This window comes from Macrobrachium nipponense, chromosome 1 (assembly GCF_015104395.2).
Source record: "Macrobrachium nipponense isolate FS-2020 chromosome 1, ASM1510439v2, whole genome shotgun sequence".
Lineage (NCBI taxonomy): Eukaryota > Metazoa > Arthropoda > Malacostraca > Decapoda > Palaemonidae > Macrobrachium > Macrobrachium nipponense.
Window position 1 is genome coordinate 169,448,889 of NC_087200.1, and position 22,897 is coordinate 169,471,785.

A 22,897-nucleotide genomic window follows, 5' to 3' on the forward strand; every position below is an offset into this window, starting at 1 on the left:
TCGATTGAAGGTTTCGAAATGTTTGCATATAAATCACGATAAATAGAAAAAAAACCACGTTTGGTCAACTTTGACTCTACCGAAATAGTAGAAAAACGCAATTGTAAGCTAAAACTCTCACAATCTAGTAATATACAGTCATTTATCTTCATTTTGAAACAAATTTAAAGTGTCTAGCACAATATTTAGATTTATGGTGAATTTTTAAAAAAACTTTCCCTCCGCACGCCGATTCGCGGCCGCAAATCTCCGAAATGCGTACGTTGCACTCTCCTAATATTTGCTCCTTTTCATATTAGGCGTTTTATTGAGTTTCATATATGAAAATGTGCGTAAATTCATGAAGAATACAAAAAAAATATTTGAAGGTTGTAGCTTTTCTCATTTTTGCAATATTTGCATATATATATATATAAAAATTTCGACATTCAGTCAACTTCAACTCGTCCTAAATGGTCGAAAACTGCAATTCTAAGCTAAAACTCTTACAGTATCGTAATATTCAATTATTTATTTTCCTTTTGAAACAAATTGGAAGTCTCTAGAACAATATTTAGATTTATGGTGAATTTAAAAAAAAACATTTTTTTACGTCTGCATTTTACGAATTCATGCATCATCTTGTGATAATATTTTTTCTGTGTTGCTTTGATCGTTTTACAATGTGTTATATATCCAAATTATCACAATTTAGTGTACAATACAACTAAAAAAAATGAACTCATTAGCTTAACTGTTTTCCGCACAGCTCGATTTGAATACAATTATGTATGAATTTTTTTTGCTACCATATATCGCATTATTTATATATGATAATGATATTTTTTTCATTTCTGATGGTTGCATACTAAACTTCAGGCAATGACAAAAAAAGGAGCCAAAAATGAACTCTTAATCTTAAAAACTAAGCGCACTGTGATTTTTTGAAAAAATTATTTTTTCTACTTCCGCGCTTACTCCAAACCCGCCTCGGCATACGGGAGACGTTTTGGTTTTTAGGGCTTAGGCGTAAGAGGGTTAAGGAGCTTCGTTTGGCAATGGAGAATACGTATATGAAATATTTCGTCAAAGTTCCTCTTACTTTCTTAGTTACAGGGTAATTAGTAAACGTAACTCAATAAGCCAAAAATATTGATCCGTACAAGAAAATGCAACTTTTCTTCTTTTATCATAAATTTTGATAATTATTGTCAGAAATTGTGAGCAATGACATCTGTAGAGATTCCATGAGGCGGCAGGAGGGAACTTGTCAGTTTATCACCAACCAGTGCGAGGAGAAACCTCTTGTAGTGTACATGTTTGAGTTTCACCTCTGACATTCGCTTGCTTTTACATGTTTATCTTTGTTTCGGCAAGAATTCCATCATGCCAATGTGGAAAAGACTAGCAAAACATCTCACTAACATAGAGACGAAGAAAAATTGCTCTAATATGATTACAGAATATCATAATATACTTCATATTAGCAGAGTTAGTGAAGAGAGAGAGAGAGAGAGGGAGGGTTGCATAGTTAGGAACGCCCGTCTTGCCTGACGCACACGTCGTGCAGTACCCCAGGCTATGGTCTTTGAGCAAAGGGATCTACATTTATGATAAATAACATAGTTTTGGTTTATTAATACCCTGAAAGGAATATAAAATTCATAATAATCATGATTTATTAACATTGTCTTTATAAAAAGAGAGTACACGTTCGAGTTTCACCTCTAACATTCTCTTGATTTTACGTCTGTTTATCTTTGTTTCGGCAAGAATTTTATCATGCCAAAGAGGAAAATACAAGGAAAACATCTTGCTAACATACAGAAGAAGAAAATTCACTGTAATAAGCCAAGTTAGTGAGGGAGAGAGAGAGAGTTGCATAGGAAGGAGTGTCCCATCTTCCCTGACGCAGTGCCCCAGGCTATGATATATGAGCAAAGGGATTATCATTTATGATTAAATTATGATTAATAACATGGTTTTGGTTTATTAATACCCAAAACAGAAATATGCATTCATAATAATTATTATCTATTAACATTGTCTTTACAAACATACAAAGGAAAACTTTGAATGGCTATATCTCAAAACTATACTTATTGACCTTCAAAATCTATTTTCTCACTTAGTTTTGAAGCTATAGCACTGAAATTTGGTATATAACTCAGAAAGACATTATAGAACAATCAAATCAAGCCCCTTTTTCCAATTTTTGTTTCTTCTTTTAAAAAAAATTTTTTTTTTCCTGATTTATAGGGTTTATTTTTTTACCATAATGAAATATTCATATCTAGCAAAAAAAATGACTTAGAAAAACAACCCTCATTTGATTGGAGGTCTACATCAGGTCTATATATGGTAGTAATCCCAGGTCTTAATATTAAATATCAAAGGAGGAGATAGAGTTTGAAAAATGGTTATTTTTGGGATAAATCGCCCTGGCATCACAAAACCAAAGGTCAGAGGTGAAAATCATATGTGGTTTGAAGATGTCCCAAGTCACCTTATCAAGTGGTATGAATATCAAAGTCCTGTCCTTAAAAAAGGGATTTTGACGTAGGAAAAATCTATTTCTGGCCGTGTAGCCCAATGAAATACGTTCCTTTAGCGCTATTTCTAAGGTAAATTATTGCTAAAATACCAGAGAACTGCCTAATTGGACATGCCAGAATATTCTGACTCGCTCACCCTTTCTAAAAGGGTGTCGGTATGAATCTGGGGCGAGTGCAAAACACTACCACAGCAGCCTCTCCAATTAGCCTTTTCCACATCAAAACCCCTTAGAAAAGGGGAGCCGTGCTACGGCTCACTCCCTGCTACCGCGAAGGTAGTGGCCGGCCCCCTTAACTCTAAGAGAAGCTAGATGCCAGAGTCAAATATGTCAATTTAATGTGACAGGTGGAGGAGTATTGTGATTAGCAGGTTGCACGATTCTTGTAATTCTCTCTCTCTGGCTCTCTCATAAATGATTTCACTCTCTTAACTAAGGACAACTCTCTCTCTCTCTCTCTCTCTCTCTCTCTCTCTCTCTCTCTCTCTCTCTCTCTCTCTCTCTCTCTCTCTCTCTCACTTAGATGAGAGAATTTATCTCTCCTTCACCTTTGGTTAACTTGTTGAAGAGAAGCTCAAAGCCACAGCTGTTAACCCTCTTACGCCGACTGGACGTATTTTACGTCAACATTTTTTGTCTCCCGTGTGCCGACTGGACGTATTTTACGTCGACTTACAAAAGTTTTTTTTAAAATTCGCAGAAAAAAAGACTTATAGGCCTACCAGCCTAAAACTTTTGAATCACGCGGCTTGGGGGAATGGCTGGAGTTCACAAGGATCAAGGTGTTTTTTGTTTACAATCGTTCGCAGCGCGTCAAGCGCGAATTTCTTTCTTGCCGCACTAAAAAGTATCTGTGACACATCTCGGAAATTATTTCGTCACTTTGACATAATTTTTGTACCATTGTAAATTAGCCGTTAGATGAAGTATTATATATGAAAATGTGCGCATTTTTATGTAGAATACAACAATAAAATACTCATGATTGTAGCTTTTATCAGTTTTGAAATATTTTCATATAAATAACGATAATTGCCAAACTTTCAACCTTCGGTCAACTTTGACTCTACCAAAATGGTCGAAAAACGCAATTGTAAGCTAAAACTCTTATATTTTAGTAATATTCAATCATTTACCTTAATTTTGCAACCAATTGGAAGTCTCTAGCACAATATTTTGATTTATGGTGAATTTATGAAAAAACTTTTTCCTTACGTCCGCGCAGTAACTCTTCCGAAAAAAATCATACATGCGATTGTGGTAATTTTAAAATTAGCCGTTATATAAAGTTTTATATATGGAAATGTGCGCAATTTCATGCACGATACAACTTAAAACAACCCAAGGTTGTAGCTTTTATCAGTTTTGAGATATTTTCATATAAATAACGATAATTGCCAAAATTTCAACCTTCGGTCAACTTTAACTCTACCGAAATGGTCGAAAAACGCAATTGTAAGCTAAAACACTTATATTCTAGTAATATTCAAGCATTTACCTTCCTTTTGCAACAAATTGGAAGTCTCTAGCACAATATTTCGATTTATGGTGAATTTATGAAAAAAATAACATTTTCTTTACGTCCGAGCGGTAACTCTTCCGAAAAAATCATATGTGCGATTGTGGTAATGTTTGCACCATTTTAATTTAGCCATTACATAAAGTTTTATATATGAAAATGTGCGCAATTTCATGTAGACTACAACTAAAAATAGTTGAAGGTTGTAGCTTTGTTCATTTTTGAAATATTTGCATATAAATCACGATAAATAAAAAAAAACCACGTTCGGTCAAATTTGACTCTACCGAAATGGTCGAAAAACGCAATTGTAAGCTAAAACTCTTACAGTCTAGTAATATTTAGTCATTTATCTTCATCTTGAAACAAATTCGAAGTCTCTAGCAAAATATTTAGATTTATGGTGAATTTAAAAAAAAATCTTTCCATTCCTCCGCACGCGGATTCTCCGCCACAAATCTCCGAAATGCGTACGTCCCATTCTCGGAAAATTTGCTCCATTTCATATTAGGCATTTCATAGAGTTTTATATATGAAAATGTGCAAAATTTCATGTAGAATAAAACGATAAATATTTGAAGGTTGTAACTTTTCTTATTTCCGAAATAATTGCATATAAAAAATATATATATAAAAAATTCGACATTCGGTCAACTTTAACTTGTCAGATATGGTCGAAAACTGCAATTGTAAGCTAATACTCTTACAGTATAGTAATATTCAATCACTTGTCTTCATTTTGAAAGAAATTGGAAGTCTCTAGGACAATATTTAGATTAATGGTGAATTTTTGAAAAAAATATCTGTTTACATCCGCGAGTTACGAATTCATGCATTATTTAGTGATAATATTTTCTCTGTGTTGCTTTTATTGTTTTACAATGTGTTATATACCAAAATGATCGCAATTTAGTGTACATTATAACAAAAAAAAAGTAACTTGTTACCTTTAACCGTTATGCGCACAGCGCGATTTGAATACAATTATATATGAAATTTTGTTTTTGCGCTATCATATGTTGCATTATTTATATATGATAATGATAATTTTTTTCATTTCTGATGGTTGCATACTAAACTTCAGGCAATGACAAAAAAAGGAGCCAAAAATGAACTCTTAATCTTAAAAACTAAGCGCCCTGTGATTTTTTGAAAAAAATATTTTTTCCGCTTCTCTGCTCACTCCGAAACCCCTCCGGCATACGGGGGAGTGTTGTAATTAGCAGGTCAGTTAATTCTAGTAATTCTCTCTCTCTCTCTCTCTCTCTCTCTCTCTCTCTCTCTCTCTCTTGTAATTAGTGGTAGATGATTTAAATTTATCTAATTTTACCTTCATCGTATAGGACTGTAAATGCACCATTCTAAAACAGACGCATATATAACTAAGAGCTGTATTAGTCCAAATTAAAAGCACTGTTTGTTCATGGAAAGGAATTTCAGAACAAAGACTAAAAGACAGAATAAAGAAGTTCTTAAAAACGAGCAAAGCTCGAAGGTTAAGAAGACTTTTAAAAATAGATTGGTCAGAAGGGGGAAAGAGAGAAATATTATGTACGTGTAATCTTCACAAACTCCTATATTTTAACCAACCATTTATTTCTTTTTGTAAGAGTAATGTATTAAGCTAACTTTTAGATGAAATTACTTTAACTCTAATTTAATTTCAAAAGTAGCTTAATATCTGTGGAGCATGATTAGGATCATATTTAGTGTTCTAACTCTCAAAATAATGTATGGCCAGATTCATTACATTCCAGGAACAAAAGAAAACTGCCTGTTCAAGCAACAAACCATATAAGCCAAAGAGGTTTGTCACCACTTTTCACACCCCTTGTTAGAGAGAGAGAGGAGCTTGCTACCAAATAGCAGATTGTCTATTGTATAGTAAGAATACAAAATCACCACCAGTATGACCACCCTACTCACCTGTATCAGACCAGTTCCAGCATATCACATGTCTATTCTTGGACCTGCCCATATGAAGAAGAAAAGGAAAAAGAGAAAGAAAGAGGCCACCCAGTTCACTTATTCTCTCTTTCACACAATCATCTTAGGTAAGATGCAAACTGTCCCGCCAGGGACACTGGGTGAATTACACAACTTGTTGGGCAGCCACCACCGGTCCCAAGGAATAAGTGTCCAAAGACCTGTGGGTAACGACTTTTAGGTAAAAGGAAGTGAGCATGGATTGACATAGCCAAGAACTAGCCCTCAAAATTCTATGAAGAAACAAGTTTTTCTTAAATGCCAGAGAGAAACTTATACCTCTGATGTCATGTGCTCTAGCCTGCAGACTCTATGACAGAACTAGCATGTGAGGAGTAAGCCTGTTTAATCGTGTCACATAACCAGAGTGAGATCATGTTCTTGGACACTTCCCTTCTGGACTAGCCTGTGCTAACAAAAAGTCTAAGGCACCTAGGTCTTAGGTGACGAGTCCTCTTTAGATAGCATCACAGTGCTCTGATAGGGCAAAGCAAGAGCTCTTGTGGATCAATGTCCACAAAGTCATTCAGTGAGCGAATGGAAAACGAGGCAAATTTGTCATTATGTACCGAGGGATTCTGGGTCCTAGCCACGAATTCTGGAACAAATTCGAAAGCCACAGACCCCCAACACCTGGTGTATTTAATGTCATAACTTAGGCCATGAAGCTCCCCAACATTTTTCAAAGAAGCCAAGGCCAACAGGAAAACTGGCTTTAAGAGTCAGATCCCTGTCTGATGATCAACATAAGGGCTTGAATGGAGCTCAAGTGAGACTTCCCAGGACTAGAAAAAGACCCCATGCAGGAGGCTGTAGTTCCTGTGGAGAACTACGTCACCTAGAACATAAAGGTGGTAGACGTAAAGGAACAGGCCAAACAGAGGAGATCGGTCAAGCCTACTCCTTGTTGTCAAGTTGTACCAATGGGGTCATACAGGAGAAGGTCATCAGAGGAATTCGGTTGGTCTGTGACTGTATCAAAGCTCAAATTGAGCAATGTTAAGGTGTCTTTTCTGTTCATTGAAATTTGAGTTAGTTCATTGTTATGACAAACCACTTTCAATTTCCTGTATATAAATAAGGTTGCCCAGAGGTCCTTGGACACAATTTCCTTGGGTCCTTTGCTGGCTGCTCAACAAATTGTGTAACTCATCCAGCACCCCTGGCGGGTCAGTTGGTATCTTGTCTAAGATGATGGTATGAATGTGAAATGGAGGGGATAACTGGCTTCTTTCCTTTTCAAATTTCTGTCTCCTTCTTTACTTCGGGCAGTAAGAGAGTACCATCATAAGCTGGAACGGACAAGGTACAGGTGAGTGAAGTAACCATACTGTTAGGGTTAGTATCAGTAAGATACCTATCAGTAGCAGGACATTCCTCTCTTTAGCAAGGGGGAGAGGAATGATAACAAACTTACATGAGTGGATGAATTTGTTTGTTAGAAGAACAGATCTTCTTATCTTCCTCGGACGCAATGAACTATGACATTGTGTAGAACCCAGTAGAGGAAGAAGAAGAAGAAAAAGAGGAAAATGGAAGAGAAGTAAACAAAACTGAAATGACAGAAAAAAATAAGGAAAACAAAGAACAAGATAAAAGTATGGATGCAGAGATACTCATTGATATTACATATGAGGCAATCAAGCAGCATACATACGAAGAAATAAATTACGACATGACAACACAAAAGAAAATCCCAAGGAGGCTCTACCCAGATCTGCACACTGATGGGAAAGAGGAAAAAATAGACAAGAAAGACAATGTCTGCAACCTTTTGAAAAGAGGGAATTGCAGATTTGGAGAAAGATGTTACTACAAACATCTCAAGGTATGTCACAACTATGAAATCTATGGTAAATGTGCATACCTAGACGGCTATGAGGATGATTGCAGAGATCTACATCCAAAAATATGCAAAAACCTAAAATAAGGAAAAGGATGTAAGTTCAACAAAAAATGTAAATATATGCACCCTGTAGCCATGAATCAAAATCAATTAAATAATCAATCAAATAATGAAATCCAAAATAAGAAGGAAACAAATAAAGAGAGGAACAAAGAATATGAGGTGAAGGAAAAAAGCAAGCTATCACCGCGATATGGAGTGTCAGCAAAGAATTTCCAAGCATCAGCTCCAATATACAGCTCAATAGATAAATACTGTATTTATGATGCAAGAGGATATTGCAGATACGGAGAAAATTGCAGATTCAGGCACAAAATGAATAATTATGATGAAGGAAGATCAAATATTATGGAAAAGTTGGATTTTTTAATGTCAGAATTTCTGGAAATGAAGAAAAGAACAACATACCAGAACAGGAAAGAGACGTGGGAAAATCCTTATTATTACCCATATTAAATGAAGGAGAAAACACGCAAACTCTCTTAGTGATGAATGCGCAGGGTTTAGTTACGACTAAATCAAAAAGAAAAATAGGGTACTTAGAAGAACTAACCCAAATTGAAAAGAAAATAGATATACAGGCGGCCCGCGGTTAATGGAGCAATCGCTCAGCAGCGAATCGGTTTTACGGCTGTTGTCAAAAATATTCATTAAAAAAATAAGGCATTTTAAGGTATTTTTACGGCACAATTTTCAGTTAACAGCTTCTAGCGCTGTTGTCTGAGTTCATACATTTGTAGAAATGCCGTTGAGATCATAAAGGTTATGCAAATTACATTAACAAATTTTATGGAGAGTTATAACATAGGTATTACGGTAAAATATATGCCTCTGACGCTTTTCTATGCTGAAAATATCGAGTTACATAAGTGCAAATTTAGCTATGGATGCATCGATTTATAAATGTTCTTGCTTTTATGTTTAAAATGTGTATGAAAATGTATTACGTAAAGGGTAATTTTATTTCTGCACAGAAATATGATACGAAGGCAGCTTTTGAAACTGCCCTTCACGTTATCAAATGCTATGTTTTTCATGTTCTTTTCTTGTGAGCCGCCGCCTGCCGCTCTTCCGAAAATGTCAAGTTAAAAGCAAGTGCAAATTAGCAATCGATGTGTCGATTTTATAAATGTTCATGCTTTCATGTTTAAAACCTGTATGAAAATGTATTACGTAAAGGGTATTTTTATTTCTGTGCAGAAATATGATATAAAGGCAGCTTTTGAAACTGCCCTTCACGTTATCAAATATGATTTTTTTTCATGTTCGTTCTTGTAAGCCGCCATCTGCTGCTCTTCCGAAAATATCGAGTTAAAAAGAGTGCAAATTTAGTGATCAATGTGTTGATTTTTTAAACGTTTATCCTTTTATGTTTAAAATGTGTATGAAAATATATTACGTATAGGGCATTTTTATTTTTGTACATAAATATGATACAAATAAGGCAGCCTTTGTAACTACTCTCCATGTTGTCAGGGGATGTTTTTTCATGTTCGTTCTTGTCCGCCACTGTTCAGAAAAATGCATGGTGTTATTTTATTATATACCTTTTCCATAAATCCTTCAAAAAGTTATACATTACTTCACTGTATCCAATAATATTGTATGTATTCTCATATTATTGTATTTTAAAATAATGGGAAATCTAAGCTAGTATTCGGGGGAGCGGCCAATGTTGTGGTTTGAAATCAGCTGATGGTGAATACGAGTTTGTTTCGCCATAACGCAATTCTGAGCGAATTCTCTTGCTTCTAGTTAGCATAAACGAATATCTAGATATAGGTAGTCCCCGGGTTACGACGGTGTTGACTTACGACGTTCCGAGGTTATGACGCTTGTCAATAGACGTTATTTCCAGGGTTACGACGCATGTTCCAGGGTTACGACGCCTACAACGCTCATCTGGGAGATGAAATATGACATAAAAATGCAAAATAATCAATATTTGAAGGTTTTTTTTAATGAAAATGCCATAAGAATGCAGTTTACATAGTTTTCAATGCACCCAAAGAATTAAAAGTAAGGTTTTCTTAGGATTTTTGACGATGTTCCAGCTTACGACGATTTTCGGCTTACAATGCGTCTCAAGAACGGAACCCCCGTCGTAACCCGGGGACCGCCTGTACAGTAGTACCTCGAGATACGACATTAATCCGTTCCGAGGCGCCTTTCGTATCATGAGGTTTTCGTATCTTGGACCACATTTTAGATGTAAAATGGCTAATCCGTTCCAAGCCCTCCAAAAACACCCCAGTAAATTTCATAATAAAGCTAAATTGACCTATAAACAATGAAATACTACAACAATTTGGATCATTCAATACCTAAATTAATAAAAAAATGCAAAATATAACCTGTAAATACAGTGTATATTAGTGTACATGGTAACAAGAAATATACTGTACGTAAAATGTGGAAGCTTACCTTTCGAGTGAGGCTACGTACATACGTAACTATCCAAGGAAGATTGCTTCTGCCTACTTTTCACAATGTTCCTGTGTGAGCCTTTTCGGGGGGTGTCTTCTACAAATGATTGCACTTTATGAAAAGTGGCTTTAATTTCTGCCGTTTTTTTTTTCTTTTGTACATATGTACGTACGTACACTTTAAAAAATATACGTACACAATGTTCCTGTGTGAGCCTTTTCGGGGGTGTCTTCTACAAATGATTGCACTTTATGAAAAGCGGCTTTAATTTCTGCCGTTTTTTTTTTCTTTTTTTGATTTTTTACTTTTTTTTTTACTTTTTTTTTTTTTTACTTTACATAGTTTTTTATTTTTTTTTATTTTTTTTTTTTTTTTACAGAATTTCAAGTTTCTTTTTCTTATCATTTGGTTCTTTTTTTGGACCTCATGACTCTGTTGGCCCTGGTGTCCATCAAAACCCTGTTCAACCAAATGCTCTCTCTGCAACTGATTGGGGTACTGAGTGTTCGGCTGCTGACCTTCAACATAAACTGAAGTGCCTTGATTATAGGTACTGGTATGCATGTTGTAAATGATTGGTCTACACCCTCTGTTCAGCAGGGAGTGGATATTCTACCAACCTTGCAAAGTTTCCAGTTATCCCATAAGAGAGACCTTGATCACTTGTCCCATGTGAAAGATCTTGGTCACTTTTTTTTTTAAATAACGTACACATTGACGATCCCGAAAACGAATACCGCGTGCGTACTATAACAATGCTGGTACCGAGTGGCCGAAGCACGCCACCACGTGTACATAGTAGATGCATGATGGGAGGGACGCTGGCCAATAGGAGAGAAGGATTTCATGGCCGCGACTAGCATCAGGAACCAATGGGAGAGCAGGAGGATGGTGGCGAGTCTTCTAGTACTAAGATGGCGGCGCACGGCGCGATTTTCAAAATTGTTATCCGGGCGAATCTCGGACTTTCAGAAACCTTTTGTATCTTGAAAACTTTTCGTATGTAGAGCCGTTAAATTTTTCGTATTGGCTTTCGTATCTCGAGTTTTTTGTAAGTTGAGCCTTTCATATCTCGAGGTACCTCTGTACTTGACTTATAAGAGACAAGGTTATTTTTCCTTATACAACATGTTTTTAGGTGGAAATATGAATTGAATATGTCTCGTTGTGAATGTGAGCTACTTTTTTTTTTGTTAACAGATTACGTTTATTGCGTAAAAAAATTACGGGATTCCGTTCGCAATTCTCCTTTATATCATCGTAATACGAACTTTACGTTATTTATCTTATAACGGCGTGAAACCACCAGTAAAATGTGTTCTTTCAAGCACAGTAGTTTTGATTAAAATGATTTTATCTCAATTTTATCTATGGTTGTGTTTGATGGCATACGTTTACTGGTGTTTTATCCTTGTTGCCGATGTACGATAATAGTCATTAGCAGCCTGAACAGTTTTCTCAGCTTCAGTTATAACTAATTTAGGTTTATATTTAACAGTATATTTCCCAATTGATCTTTGATCTAAAGCAAATAAAGTTATTACATTAAGACATCTCAGTTTTATTCTATACATAGCGCCATTTATAACAACTACGGCAATAGTGTGCTGTAGTACGATGATTGAAATACAAGCCAAACAGATGTTATCCAATTCGGTTGCACTTAAAAAAAAAAAAAAATAAAAAAAAAAAAAAAAAAGTCGTTTCTCGTTCGATTGTTCATGGCCGTACACATTCACGCAACAACTATATTATTAAAACCATACTTTCATCATTCTCTTTTGCTGTTATTGAACTTGAGTAACTAGAAGATGGATAAATTTAGGCTATTGTAATTTGGTCTCTCATAAAATCAGACTATCATAAGACGAATTATTGTAACTTGAACACTACAGCTACCTGTACACTGTATAAACCTTATTATATCTTTACATACTCTAGACACCCAAAGGATTAAAGCTAGGCTTTTTTTCACTTTACAGTATTTTAGTGTACTGTGCATTACTACGGTACAGTAAATTTTATAGTAATATACTGCATAAATATAATTTTACTTATTGCGCCATTGTGGGATTACGGCGCCTTTGACTGGTCTAGAGTTTTGAAAGAATGTGTGCAGCGGCCGTAGGCTTTAAAATCGCTTAGTGTCGAAAATCACTAAGCGTCGGCGGCCAGGAACAGAACCCCTGCCACTAACCGCAGGCCGCCTGTAATGAATATAAGTGAAACCTGGTAATCCCAAGAGACTGGGAATGACAATCAAATAAAAGGGTTCCAAACTAATAGATCAGATAGAAAAAATAGTAATCAAGGGGGAACCGCGATATATAACTCAGAATGTGAACTAATAGCGGTAGAATTTAAATCTGAAAAATTCATGAACATAGTAATATATAGACCCCCTAATACTAAAGAGTTTGACACAATAATAGAAAAATTGGATGATATATGTAGAAATCACAAGGACTGGACTATTCTCCTATCTGGAGACTTTAACTTTCCTTTTGTAGACTGGAAAGAACGAATAGGAGATTACGGTTGTATTTATACATATAAAAAAAGAGAGTAATAGTAGTGCAGAAGATAAGAGGCAACTCGAAAAGCTATTAGATATGCTACTAGAATACAACATTCAACAAATAAATCACCTGCCAACAAGAAAGGAAAATACTTTAGACCTAGTATTTGTGAATGAGGTGAATTATGTTAAAGAAATAATAGTTTATTATGCGAGTATTTCAGACCATAATGTCATAGAATTAACAGTCCATTCCAAAGCAAGTGAAAACAGAGATAAGCAAGAAATGAAAAAGTGGGAAGGATATTGAAAATACAACTTCTACAGTAAAAATATAAAATGGTCAGAAATCATGCATACCAAGAGACAGAAGGATCTTGTTCCAGAAAATCAGAAAGTGGAAAAAAGGTCTTGAAAAAGAAAAAGATGCTTGGAAAGTGATCGAACTAAAAAATAAGATAGAAAATGCAGAACAAAAGATTATACAATCAAAAGAAAATAAAAAATAGGACTTGGAAGAAAAAACCCTAGTAAATATCAAACAAAACCCCAAACTATTATACTCGTATGCAAAAAAGATGAATAAAGAGATTAACGAATGAAAAAAAGGAAATATGCAACATATTGGCAGAACGATAGAAGAGAGAATTCACCCCTAGAATTGATAATGAAGATAATGATATAGAAGTAAGGGATGAAAATAGTGAATATTTAGCAGACAGATATTAATGAAGCTGATATTGTGCAGGCTATTAATGAAATTAAAAATGGAGTTGCAGCAGGGCCTGATGGTGTCCCTGCTATTTTGTTAAAGAAAGTAGTTCATTCTATCGCAAAGCCACTTGCAATATTATTAAGATAAAGTGTAGATACAGGCAAGATTTATGATGAGCACAAATTAGCATATATTACCCCTACTTTCAAAAGTGGATCAAGACTAAAGGCAAGTAATTATAGGCCTGTGAGTCTAGCATCACATATTATGAAAGTGTTGAAAGGGTAATGAAGAAAAATATTATGAAACTTTTAATAAAATATTTGTTTAATATAGGACAACATGGTTTCGTACTCGGGAAATTACACAAACCCAACTGTTAGTCAACCGTGAGAACATATACAAAAATATGAAAAGCGGAAATGAAACAGGTGTGGTTTATCTAGACTTTGCAAAAGCTTTTGACAAGGTAGATCATAATATATTAGCGAAGAAAATTAGAAAACATAATACAGTGGATAACGTAGGAAGATGGTTAAAAGAATTTTTGCACAACAGAAAACTGATAGTTACTGCAAACGATGAGAAATCGGATGAAGCTAAGGAAATATCCGGTGTGCCACAAGGTACGGTGTTAGCTGCATTACTGTTTGTTATTATGATTGCAGACATAGACAGTAATGTTAAGGACTCGGTAGTGAGTAGTTTTGCCGATGACACAAGAATAAGTAGAGAAATTACTTGTGATGAAGATAGGAACGCGCTACAACGAGACCTTAACAAAGTATATGATTGGGCAGAGGTAAATAGGATGGTATTTAACTCTGATGAATTTGAATCAATAAATTATGGAGACAGAGAAGGATAGCTATATGCAATAGGGGACCTAATAATTAGACAATCACAAATAAGGAAGCAGTTAAAGACCTTGGTGTGATGATGAATAGGAACATGTTATGCAATGATCAAATAGCAATTCTATTGGCAAAATGTAAAGCAAAAATGGTAATGTTGTTACAGCACTTCAAAACAAGAAAAGCTGAACACATGATTATGCTGTATAAAACATATGTTCGTAGTCCACTTGAATATTGCAATATGATATGGTACCCACACTATCAAAGGGATATTGCATTAATGTAGTGTACAAAGGTCCTTTACAGCTAGAATAGAAGAAGTTAAGGATCTTGACTACTGGGAAAGACTACAATCCTTAAAATTACATAGTCTAGAAAGGAGAAGAGAACGCTACATGATAATTCAGGCATGGAAACAGATAGAAGGAATAGCAGAAAACATCATGGAGCCAAAAATATCAGAAAGAGCAAGCAGAGGTAGATTAACAGTGCCCAAAACTATACCAGGAAAAATAAGGAAAGCACACAGGACATTAATCCACTACACACCAGCATCGATAGTGCAGCATCTATTCAATGCGTTGCTAGCTCATCTGAGGAATATATCAGAAGTGAGCGTAGATGTGTTTAAGAATAAGCTCGACAAATATCTAAGCTGCATCCCAGACCATCCAAGATTGGAAGATGCAAAATATACCAGAAGATGTACTAGCAACTCTCTGGTAGACATTAGAGGTGCCTCACACTGAGGGACCTGGGGCAACCCGAACAAGATGTAAGATCTGTAAGGTAAGGTCTATGATACTCATATATGTCTTAGATTCTGAAATACTGGTCATTTGTTTTGTAGAATTCTGGTATTCAGAAAACTGATGAAAGGTGGCCAACTCCCAATTGGTTAGTAGTACTTACCTCCCACCAAAAGTAAGTCTATCCTAATGTTAAGACCGAAGGTTTGTTTCGTATATGAACAAATGACAAATTTTTAACCAATTTGTATTTTTTCATAACACTAACGGGGTCACGAGTTAAAGTGGGGTATGTGGGTGGCTCCACATGTCTCATGACCAAGCACAGATGCCAGTAGTCCCTTGCGTACACAATTTGTTTAAACTTTACTGGTTTCCAGCTGGCGCTGAGTATTTATCCTAATGTTAAGACCTCAGGTTTGTAAGTTATGAAAAATACAAATTGGTTAAAAATTTGTCATATTTCCCACGATGAAGAGATGGCCATGCTTTTCAGGTGCAAAACCAAGCCCAAGGCTGCCTTGTAGCCACTGATAGCCAAAACAGAAAGACCTTTCTCAACCCTGAGGAAGATCAGGATATCCACTATTCGCTAAACAGAAACCCCATCAATGACACCATTCACAGTAGACTGCCCATTTCCCCTAGTAAACTGCTGAAAAAGATTTCCTGAGATAGCCAGACATCTGTCCCCCAGCCTTTTGAGAAAACCCTCTCACTTGGAGGAGATCCTTGATAGTCTCCAGCCATGAAGAGACAGGGACTCTACTAATCGATGAAACCTTTCCACATGAGGTTGGCAAAGAAGCTGTTGCCATAGGGGAAATGCTCTTGGAACTTCTGGCAGAAGAGACAGAAGTTCCGGGAACCACTCTGCTTGAGGCCACAGAGGTGCCACCAAGGTCATCTTGAGATTTTGAGAACTTATTCCTCTGTTCAGAACTTGACAGCTCAGAGAAAATGGGGAGAAGGCATACACCTTGAGATTGTCCCAAGAATGCAGTAAGGCGTCCTCTGCTGGAGCAAGAGGATCCTGGACCACTGAACAGTAAACCTCCAGTTTCCTGTTGAAGCAAGTGGTGAAGAGGTCTAGCATAGGCCTTCCCCAAATGGGAAAAATCCTGACTACCACTCCGTGCTCAGGATTTGGTTCCAACGACTTAGCTTGTTGGCCACCACATTCCTCTTGATTGGAATGTACTTGGCAGAGAGCTCCACCGAGTTGTTGATCGCCCTCTGGTGCAACCCAACTGTCATCAAATAGCTTTAACAAGACACCAGACCCCCTTTTTGTTCACATAGGCGACCAACACGGTGTTGTCTGACATCAGCACGATGGAGTGACCCTTTACCCCCTCCCGGAATTCACGCAGGCCTAGAAATGCTGCTTGTAACTCCAAAATATTGTCATGAAGCAGCTTTTCCTCTGCACTCCAAACACCTGAGGCAAGATCTTCCAGATGAGCACCCCAATTGTCGATGGAGGGGGTTAACGCTGAGGGACTCCCACCATGTGATTCTGATTGTCCAACCACCAACGAAGGTCTTTCCTTACCTCTTCCTGTGCATTCTATCCCGTTAAGAGATTTGACTAGAAAACCCCCTTTTTCTGATATCTTTGGCGATGGTAAAGAGGATCAGTGAAATGCATGCCTTGGATAAAAGGTTAGGCTTCTCGAAAGGGAATGGTATCTGCTCATATTCCCGTAGTGTTTTGGCCAAGAACGAGTCCTCCTCTGACCCATGGCATCGTTTTTTTTTTTTTTTTTTTCTTTCAAGAGCCTGACAGAAGTTCTGGGATCTGTTGATGTGGAAAAATTGTTGTCCAGTGAGATCTTTAAAATAGTGCAGTCTTTGGTGCTCTGTCAAGAACCCGCCTAACCTTTGTCTAAGAATGCACTAGCATTCTTTCTTTCTAAGATACGTAATCCACGAAGCGCACTCACCAGCTCAAAAAGATGAAGTTAGAGCGGTAGCCACTTCTCTAGCTTTTTAAAAGAAACCTATCATTATCAGAATTTTAAATTTCCATACGTAATTTGGAAATGTAAATCAGTGTTTGCAACTCATTATCTTTGAGATATTGAAACAGTGCATGATGATTGTAGTACCTTGGGTCCTTTTCTTGCAGCTGGTGTGGTGTTGGGAAAGGAAGTGTTGGAAGCAACCCTTCATAAAAATCTCTTTTCTCCTTGATATAAGGTGTTTATCTTTTTTGGGAAGCCTGGAGGTATGAAGTACGTGGAATGCCCACCAGTCCTTTGGTAGGATGATGGTGGTTTTTTATTTGGACATGTTTTGGAGATAGGTAACAAGTTTTTCTGTAGTGAAATACTGGTACTGAGGCCTGGGCAGGGGCACTTTATCTATCCTTTCTTGGCCATCGGAAATATCCTTTGCCACAAAAGTTCCACTAAAGTAGTAGGCACTTGCTGGCTGTACCTCCACACCTCTACATGATAAGATCAGTAACAATGAAAGGCAGTACTTTCCTGTGTTAATTCTCTTATCTCTTATTTTTGAGGTAGAAATATCCATGCATCCCACCAGCCCTCAATGTGGGAACCAGCTACATAATTACTGGGCTAGTCCCATGATTAGAAATGACATTTTTGTAATAAAATTGTGGCGGAATCACAAGCTGAAAAACAAGCTGGCAAAATCCCCGCCCCCCACATTAACCTAATCACTCTAGCTGCCAAATCCACCCCAGTCACACTTTCCTCTACACACTATAGCATACACGCAGGACAATTGACCTACAACTACACAAAACATAAAACAAAAAACTCTCAAAACACATGTACTTACCAATCAATCCAGTTACTCCGGGCTATCCTGTGCTGTCCGCTGGTTAAGGTCACTGGGACACCAACAACAACAACACAACAACAACACCAACAACAACCACCAAGAACCACGACACCACAACCCAACAGAACAACACCAAGGACTACAACCCAACAACTCAACAACACAACAACCAAGGACAACAACAACACAACAACAATCAAGGAACACAACCACAACTCAACAACACAGCAACCAACCAAGGAACATAACCACAGCCTAACAACACAACAACCAACCAAGGAACATAACCACAACCTAACAACACAACAACCAACCGAGGAACACAACCTCACATATAACAACAAAAGACCACTGCACAAACAACACAAAAAATCACAACAGCACAGGCACAACAACTCTAATCAAAAACACTAACTTAACAACACCAAATAAAACACAAAACTCAATCAACTTCCAATGCCCTCAGTAGACTCCTCCAACACTACTACCTATCACAGGCTCTCACCAAAGACTGACTGAAAAACTCACTCAAAACACAGAACTCTAACAATCAACAGCACCAGCAGACAGCCCAGAACCTACCAACAACCAATACAGTTGTTAACCATCCAACCACCAATTACTCTCTCTCTCTCTCTCTCTCTCTCTCTCTCTCTCTCTCTCTCTCTCTCTCTCTCTCTCTCACACACACACACACACACACACACACACACAGATGTTGTCAAATGGAACTCCATAACTCCTCCATATTTCCTCCCCCGTTACATTTGACAACGTCTCCTTACACTCACAACACCCACACTAAATAACCTTCCACAACATCCACGGATGCTCAGATGCAGGTCCCCTGGATCTTATTTGAGGGCCCTCATACACACTCTCAGTTACACCGCCATCAACTTCTCCCAGACCACTTCCAGTCATACTACCATTACTATCTCCCTCACTACCATCCTCCCAAATCCCATTCACTATCTCATCTACCCCTTCCAACTCTTGTCCTAATATCTCTCGTAACTCTGCCACCAAATCACTTACCTCATTTACACTCCTGCCAAACTCCCGAAGAGACTCATTCATACTTCCAACTACATCCTTACCACCTGATTCCCTTCTCGGTGAAACTTCACTAAACCTTGACAATTCAAACCCACACACGCTATATGTATCATTCCTCCCCTCAAAGTCATCTGTATTACACGCCTTATCCACCATTTTTACCCTAACACTAACCCTTCTATCATGCAGTTCACGTTTCTCCCTTTCATTCCCTTTCCTTACCTTCTTCCTCTTTCTTTCATACCCAACCAACACTAACTGCCAATCTTCCAGACCCATTTGCTCACTGACACTCGGGTCACATTTATTCACTTTCAACCACCCACTCATCACATTCTCCTGAACATAATGCCGCACACTAGAGGACCCACCCAACTGAATCCCCTTTTCACTTAGTTTCCCAAATTCCCAGCCTGACTCATCCTCTTTCGCCTACACACACTCGCCACATGACCTTCCATTCCACATTCAACACATTTTGCACGCTGTTCTTTACACATCCTAGCATAATGGCCATTCGTCCCACAGTTGCTGCAAACTATGTTCATACGGGTACCCCGACTCCACTAGCTATATGCCCTACCTGTCCACACCTATAACATTTAATATCCCTATCTTTCTTACACTCACTCACCAAATGCCCTGTTTGCCCACACCCAAAGCACGCTCCAAACGCCTAACGACATTCATTCTTCCTGTGTCCTGGCTTACCACATCTATAACACTGATCTCGCTCACGACTAACTGACCCTACTCTTCCAACACTCTCACTCCTATCTCTTTTTAGGGCTAACTACACTCACATTACTTGCCCTAACGCTCCTATCTACCACTCACTCTGCCATTCGCCTCGGCCCTTACAATACTGCCTCCCTATAGTTTCTAAACTCTGGTACAACCTCAGCTACTTCATTCCTAACACTAACACTTCTACTCTCTTTCATACACCTATCTAACTCGTAATCCTCTACTATTTCTAAAATGTCGTTCCATGTTAACCTTTCATTTGTCCATCGCATTTTCTCCTTACGTTTCAGATTTATAAAGTCATATACACTCTCTGGTACAGTCGCCAACAACTTTCGCACTAACTCCTTACACTCATTTATCCCTTCGTCCCCAAACTTTTTCCTGGCTAATGTTTCTAACCTACAGACATACATCGACAACGACTCACCAACATTCATTCTGGCCTCTTCAAAATCTTGCTTTCTCCTATATCTAACGCTACTCTTTATCCTCTTTGCCTGTTCTACAATCCTAGCTTTTACACTCTCATACGGCACATTTCCTACACATCATTACCCCATACATACTCAACAAGAATCCCATCAAAAAGCTACCCAACTCTCTTGCCCAGACTCTCTTGTTATCCCCATACTTTGCCTCACAATACCTCTCATATTCTTTAAAAAAGTCCCATATGTCCCTACTACCATATTCCTCATATTGTGCACATCGGGGTACCTCTCTCATATACACAGCCTTTCGTACCTCTTGCTCACTCTCACTCTCACTTCCACTATTTCCATTCTGAATCCTCTTTCCCTCTTCCGAATACAGCGAATCAACTTCCATACTCACATACTCACGTCCATACCCCTGACTACGTTCTTCTTACCCTTCTTCTTTCTACCTACCTGTTTCCACTCACCGCTATCCAAATCACTCTCAGCCCTTTCTCCAATGTATTCTGTCCTAATCTCATCCTGTCTGTCACCCTTACTAACCTTCTTTCCCTTAGTCTTCTTTTCCTCAGCCCCCTTCTTATTCTTGTCCTCAGGTTTATCCTTATCCTGTGTCTTCCCCTTCTTTCCTCTCACTTATCACAACCAAATCACCTTCGTCACTCGTACTCTCATCCACTCGCTCTTTTACTTTCTTTACCACTCCTAGCCCGTCACAAGACCCAGTAGGCCTACCTCCTACAGCTCCCTCTCCCACGAATCCCTTCATCATTTCCTGCATCATCTGTTGCACTGCATTCATCATTACCCCCAATTTTTCATCCATTTTCTCAACCATTCTCTCTTCCGCTCCTTTCACCTCTTCTTTCATTTCCACTTTTGCACTCCTTAGCATTCCTCTCATTTCCTCTAACTTGCTCTTCAGCTCCTCACACTCTACCCTCAACCTCTCATTCTCCACTTCCAACCTTCCTTTAGCTTCCCTCGCCAACCTCAGCTCCTCCTTCAGCCTCTCTATCTCCTTCAACCCTTCCATCCTCACTTTTTCCACCAATCACACAACTCACTACCCCAATTGCCCTGCAGCTGCCGCACCAACAGTCCCTGTTCGGGCACCAAAAAATAATGTGGCAGGATCACAAGCTGAAAAACAAGCTGGCAAAATCCCCCCCACATTAACCTAATCACTCTAGCTGCCAAATCCACCCCAGTCACACTTTCCTCTACACACTACAGTATACACGCAGGACAATTGACCTACAACTACACAAAACATAAAACAAAAAAACTCTCAAAACACATGTACTTACCAATCAATTCAGTTACTTCGGGCTATCCTGTGCTGTCCGCTGGTTAAGGTCACTGGGACACCAACAACAACAACCAAGAACCATGACACCACAACCCAACACAACAACACCAAGGACTACAACCCAACAACACAACAACAATCAAGGAACACAACCACAAAACGACACAACAACCAACCAAGGAACACAACCTCACATATAATAACAAAAGACCACTGCACAAACAACACAAAAATCACAACAGCACAGGCACAATAACTCTAAGCAAAAACACTAACTTAACAACCAAATAAAACACAAAACTCAATCAACTTCCAATGCTTTCAATAGACTCCTCCAACACTACTACCTATCACAGGCTCTCACCAAAGACTGACTGAAAAATTCGCTCAAAACACAGAACTCTTAACAATCAACAGCACCAGCAGACAGCCCAGAACCTACCAACAACCAATACAGTTGTTAACCATCCAGCCACCAATTACTCTCTCTCTCTCTCTCTCTCTCTCTCTCTCTCTCTCTCTCTCTCTCTCTCTCTCTCTAACACACACACATACACACACATTGTCAAATGGAACTCCATAACTCCTCCATAAAATAAAGTTTTAATTATGCTTAACCAGTAATTATATAATCGGATCCCATCCTCCATCCCCTAGCATGGTTTTTTCTCTTTAATGGCATAAACAAACTGAGCTCTTTGCCATATGGTTCCTCTCTTTCCCTGAAAGTGGGTGGGGACATTGTTACTTAGCCAAAATAAAACAGAAAATTAGGGTGACACATGATTTTGGGAATTGAATTGCTGGGTGAGTGAAACTCTTAGCTATATGTATAGTTACTGGGTAAGTACAATTAAAACTTTATTAATTATAAAAATGTAATTTTGTTTTCCAAGAGGTAAGTTACCAGTAAGATTTACGTTGAATATAAAGAAATACTTTATGTATTAAGATTTATAAGTTCTTCATATAATAAGATGCTTAACAAGCACATTGTGGATCAAGATTCATGACGAAGTATACCTCATGGATTAAGATTCATAAGTATGTCAGGATTTAAGAGTGATAATAAGTACTTCCTGGATTAATATTCATTAATTGTGAATAACTAAAAATGAACTAGTACATGATTTCAATAACTCAGTATTTTTTTCCTGTTCTGGATCCTGTTTCAATTTACAGTGAGAGGATAAATGATGACGCACTCGAATCCCTGGGACTAGAAAGAAACAAAATTGTTACACCTGCCCTTGCCTTTTTACATCAAGAACAGGTAGGAATTTGTCTCTCAGCTTTGTTTTACTGTACATGGATC

At 37.8% G+C, this 22,897-nt stretch overlaps 1 protein-coding gene across 3 annotated transcripts in view; it reads left to right on the top strand.

Moving 5' to 3' along the window:
• Window positions 1-22,897, top strand: part of LOC135219814 (thioredoxin domain-containing protein 16-like) — a 439,137-nt gene that overhangs the window by 195,903 nt on the left and 220,337 nt on the right. For all 3 annotated transcript variants that reach the window (XM_064256898.1, XM_064256899.1, XM_064256900.1), the window contains exon 10: window positions 22,765-22,855. In XM_064256898.1, coding sequence (XP_064112968.1) covers window positions 22,765-22,855 — 91 coding nt within the window. The remainder of the gene's footprint in view (window positions 1-22,764; window positions 22,856-22,897) is intronic.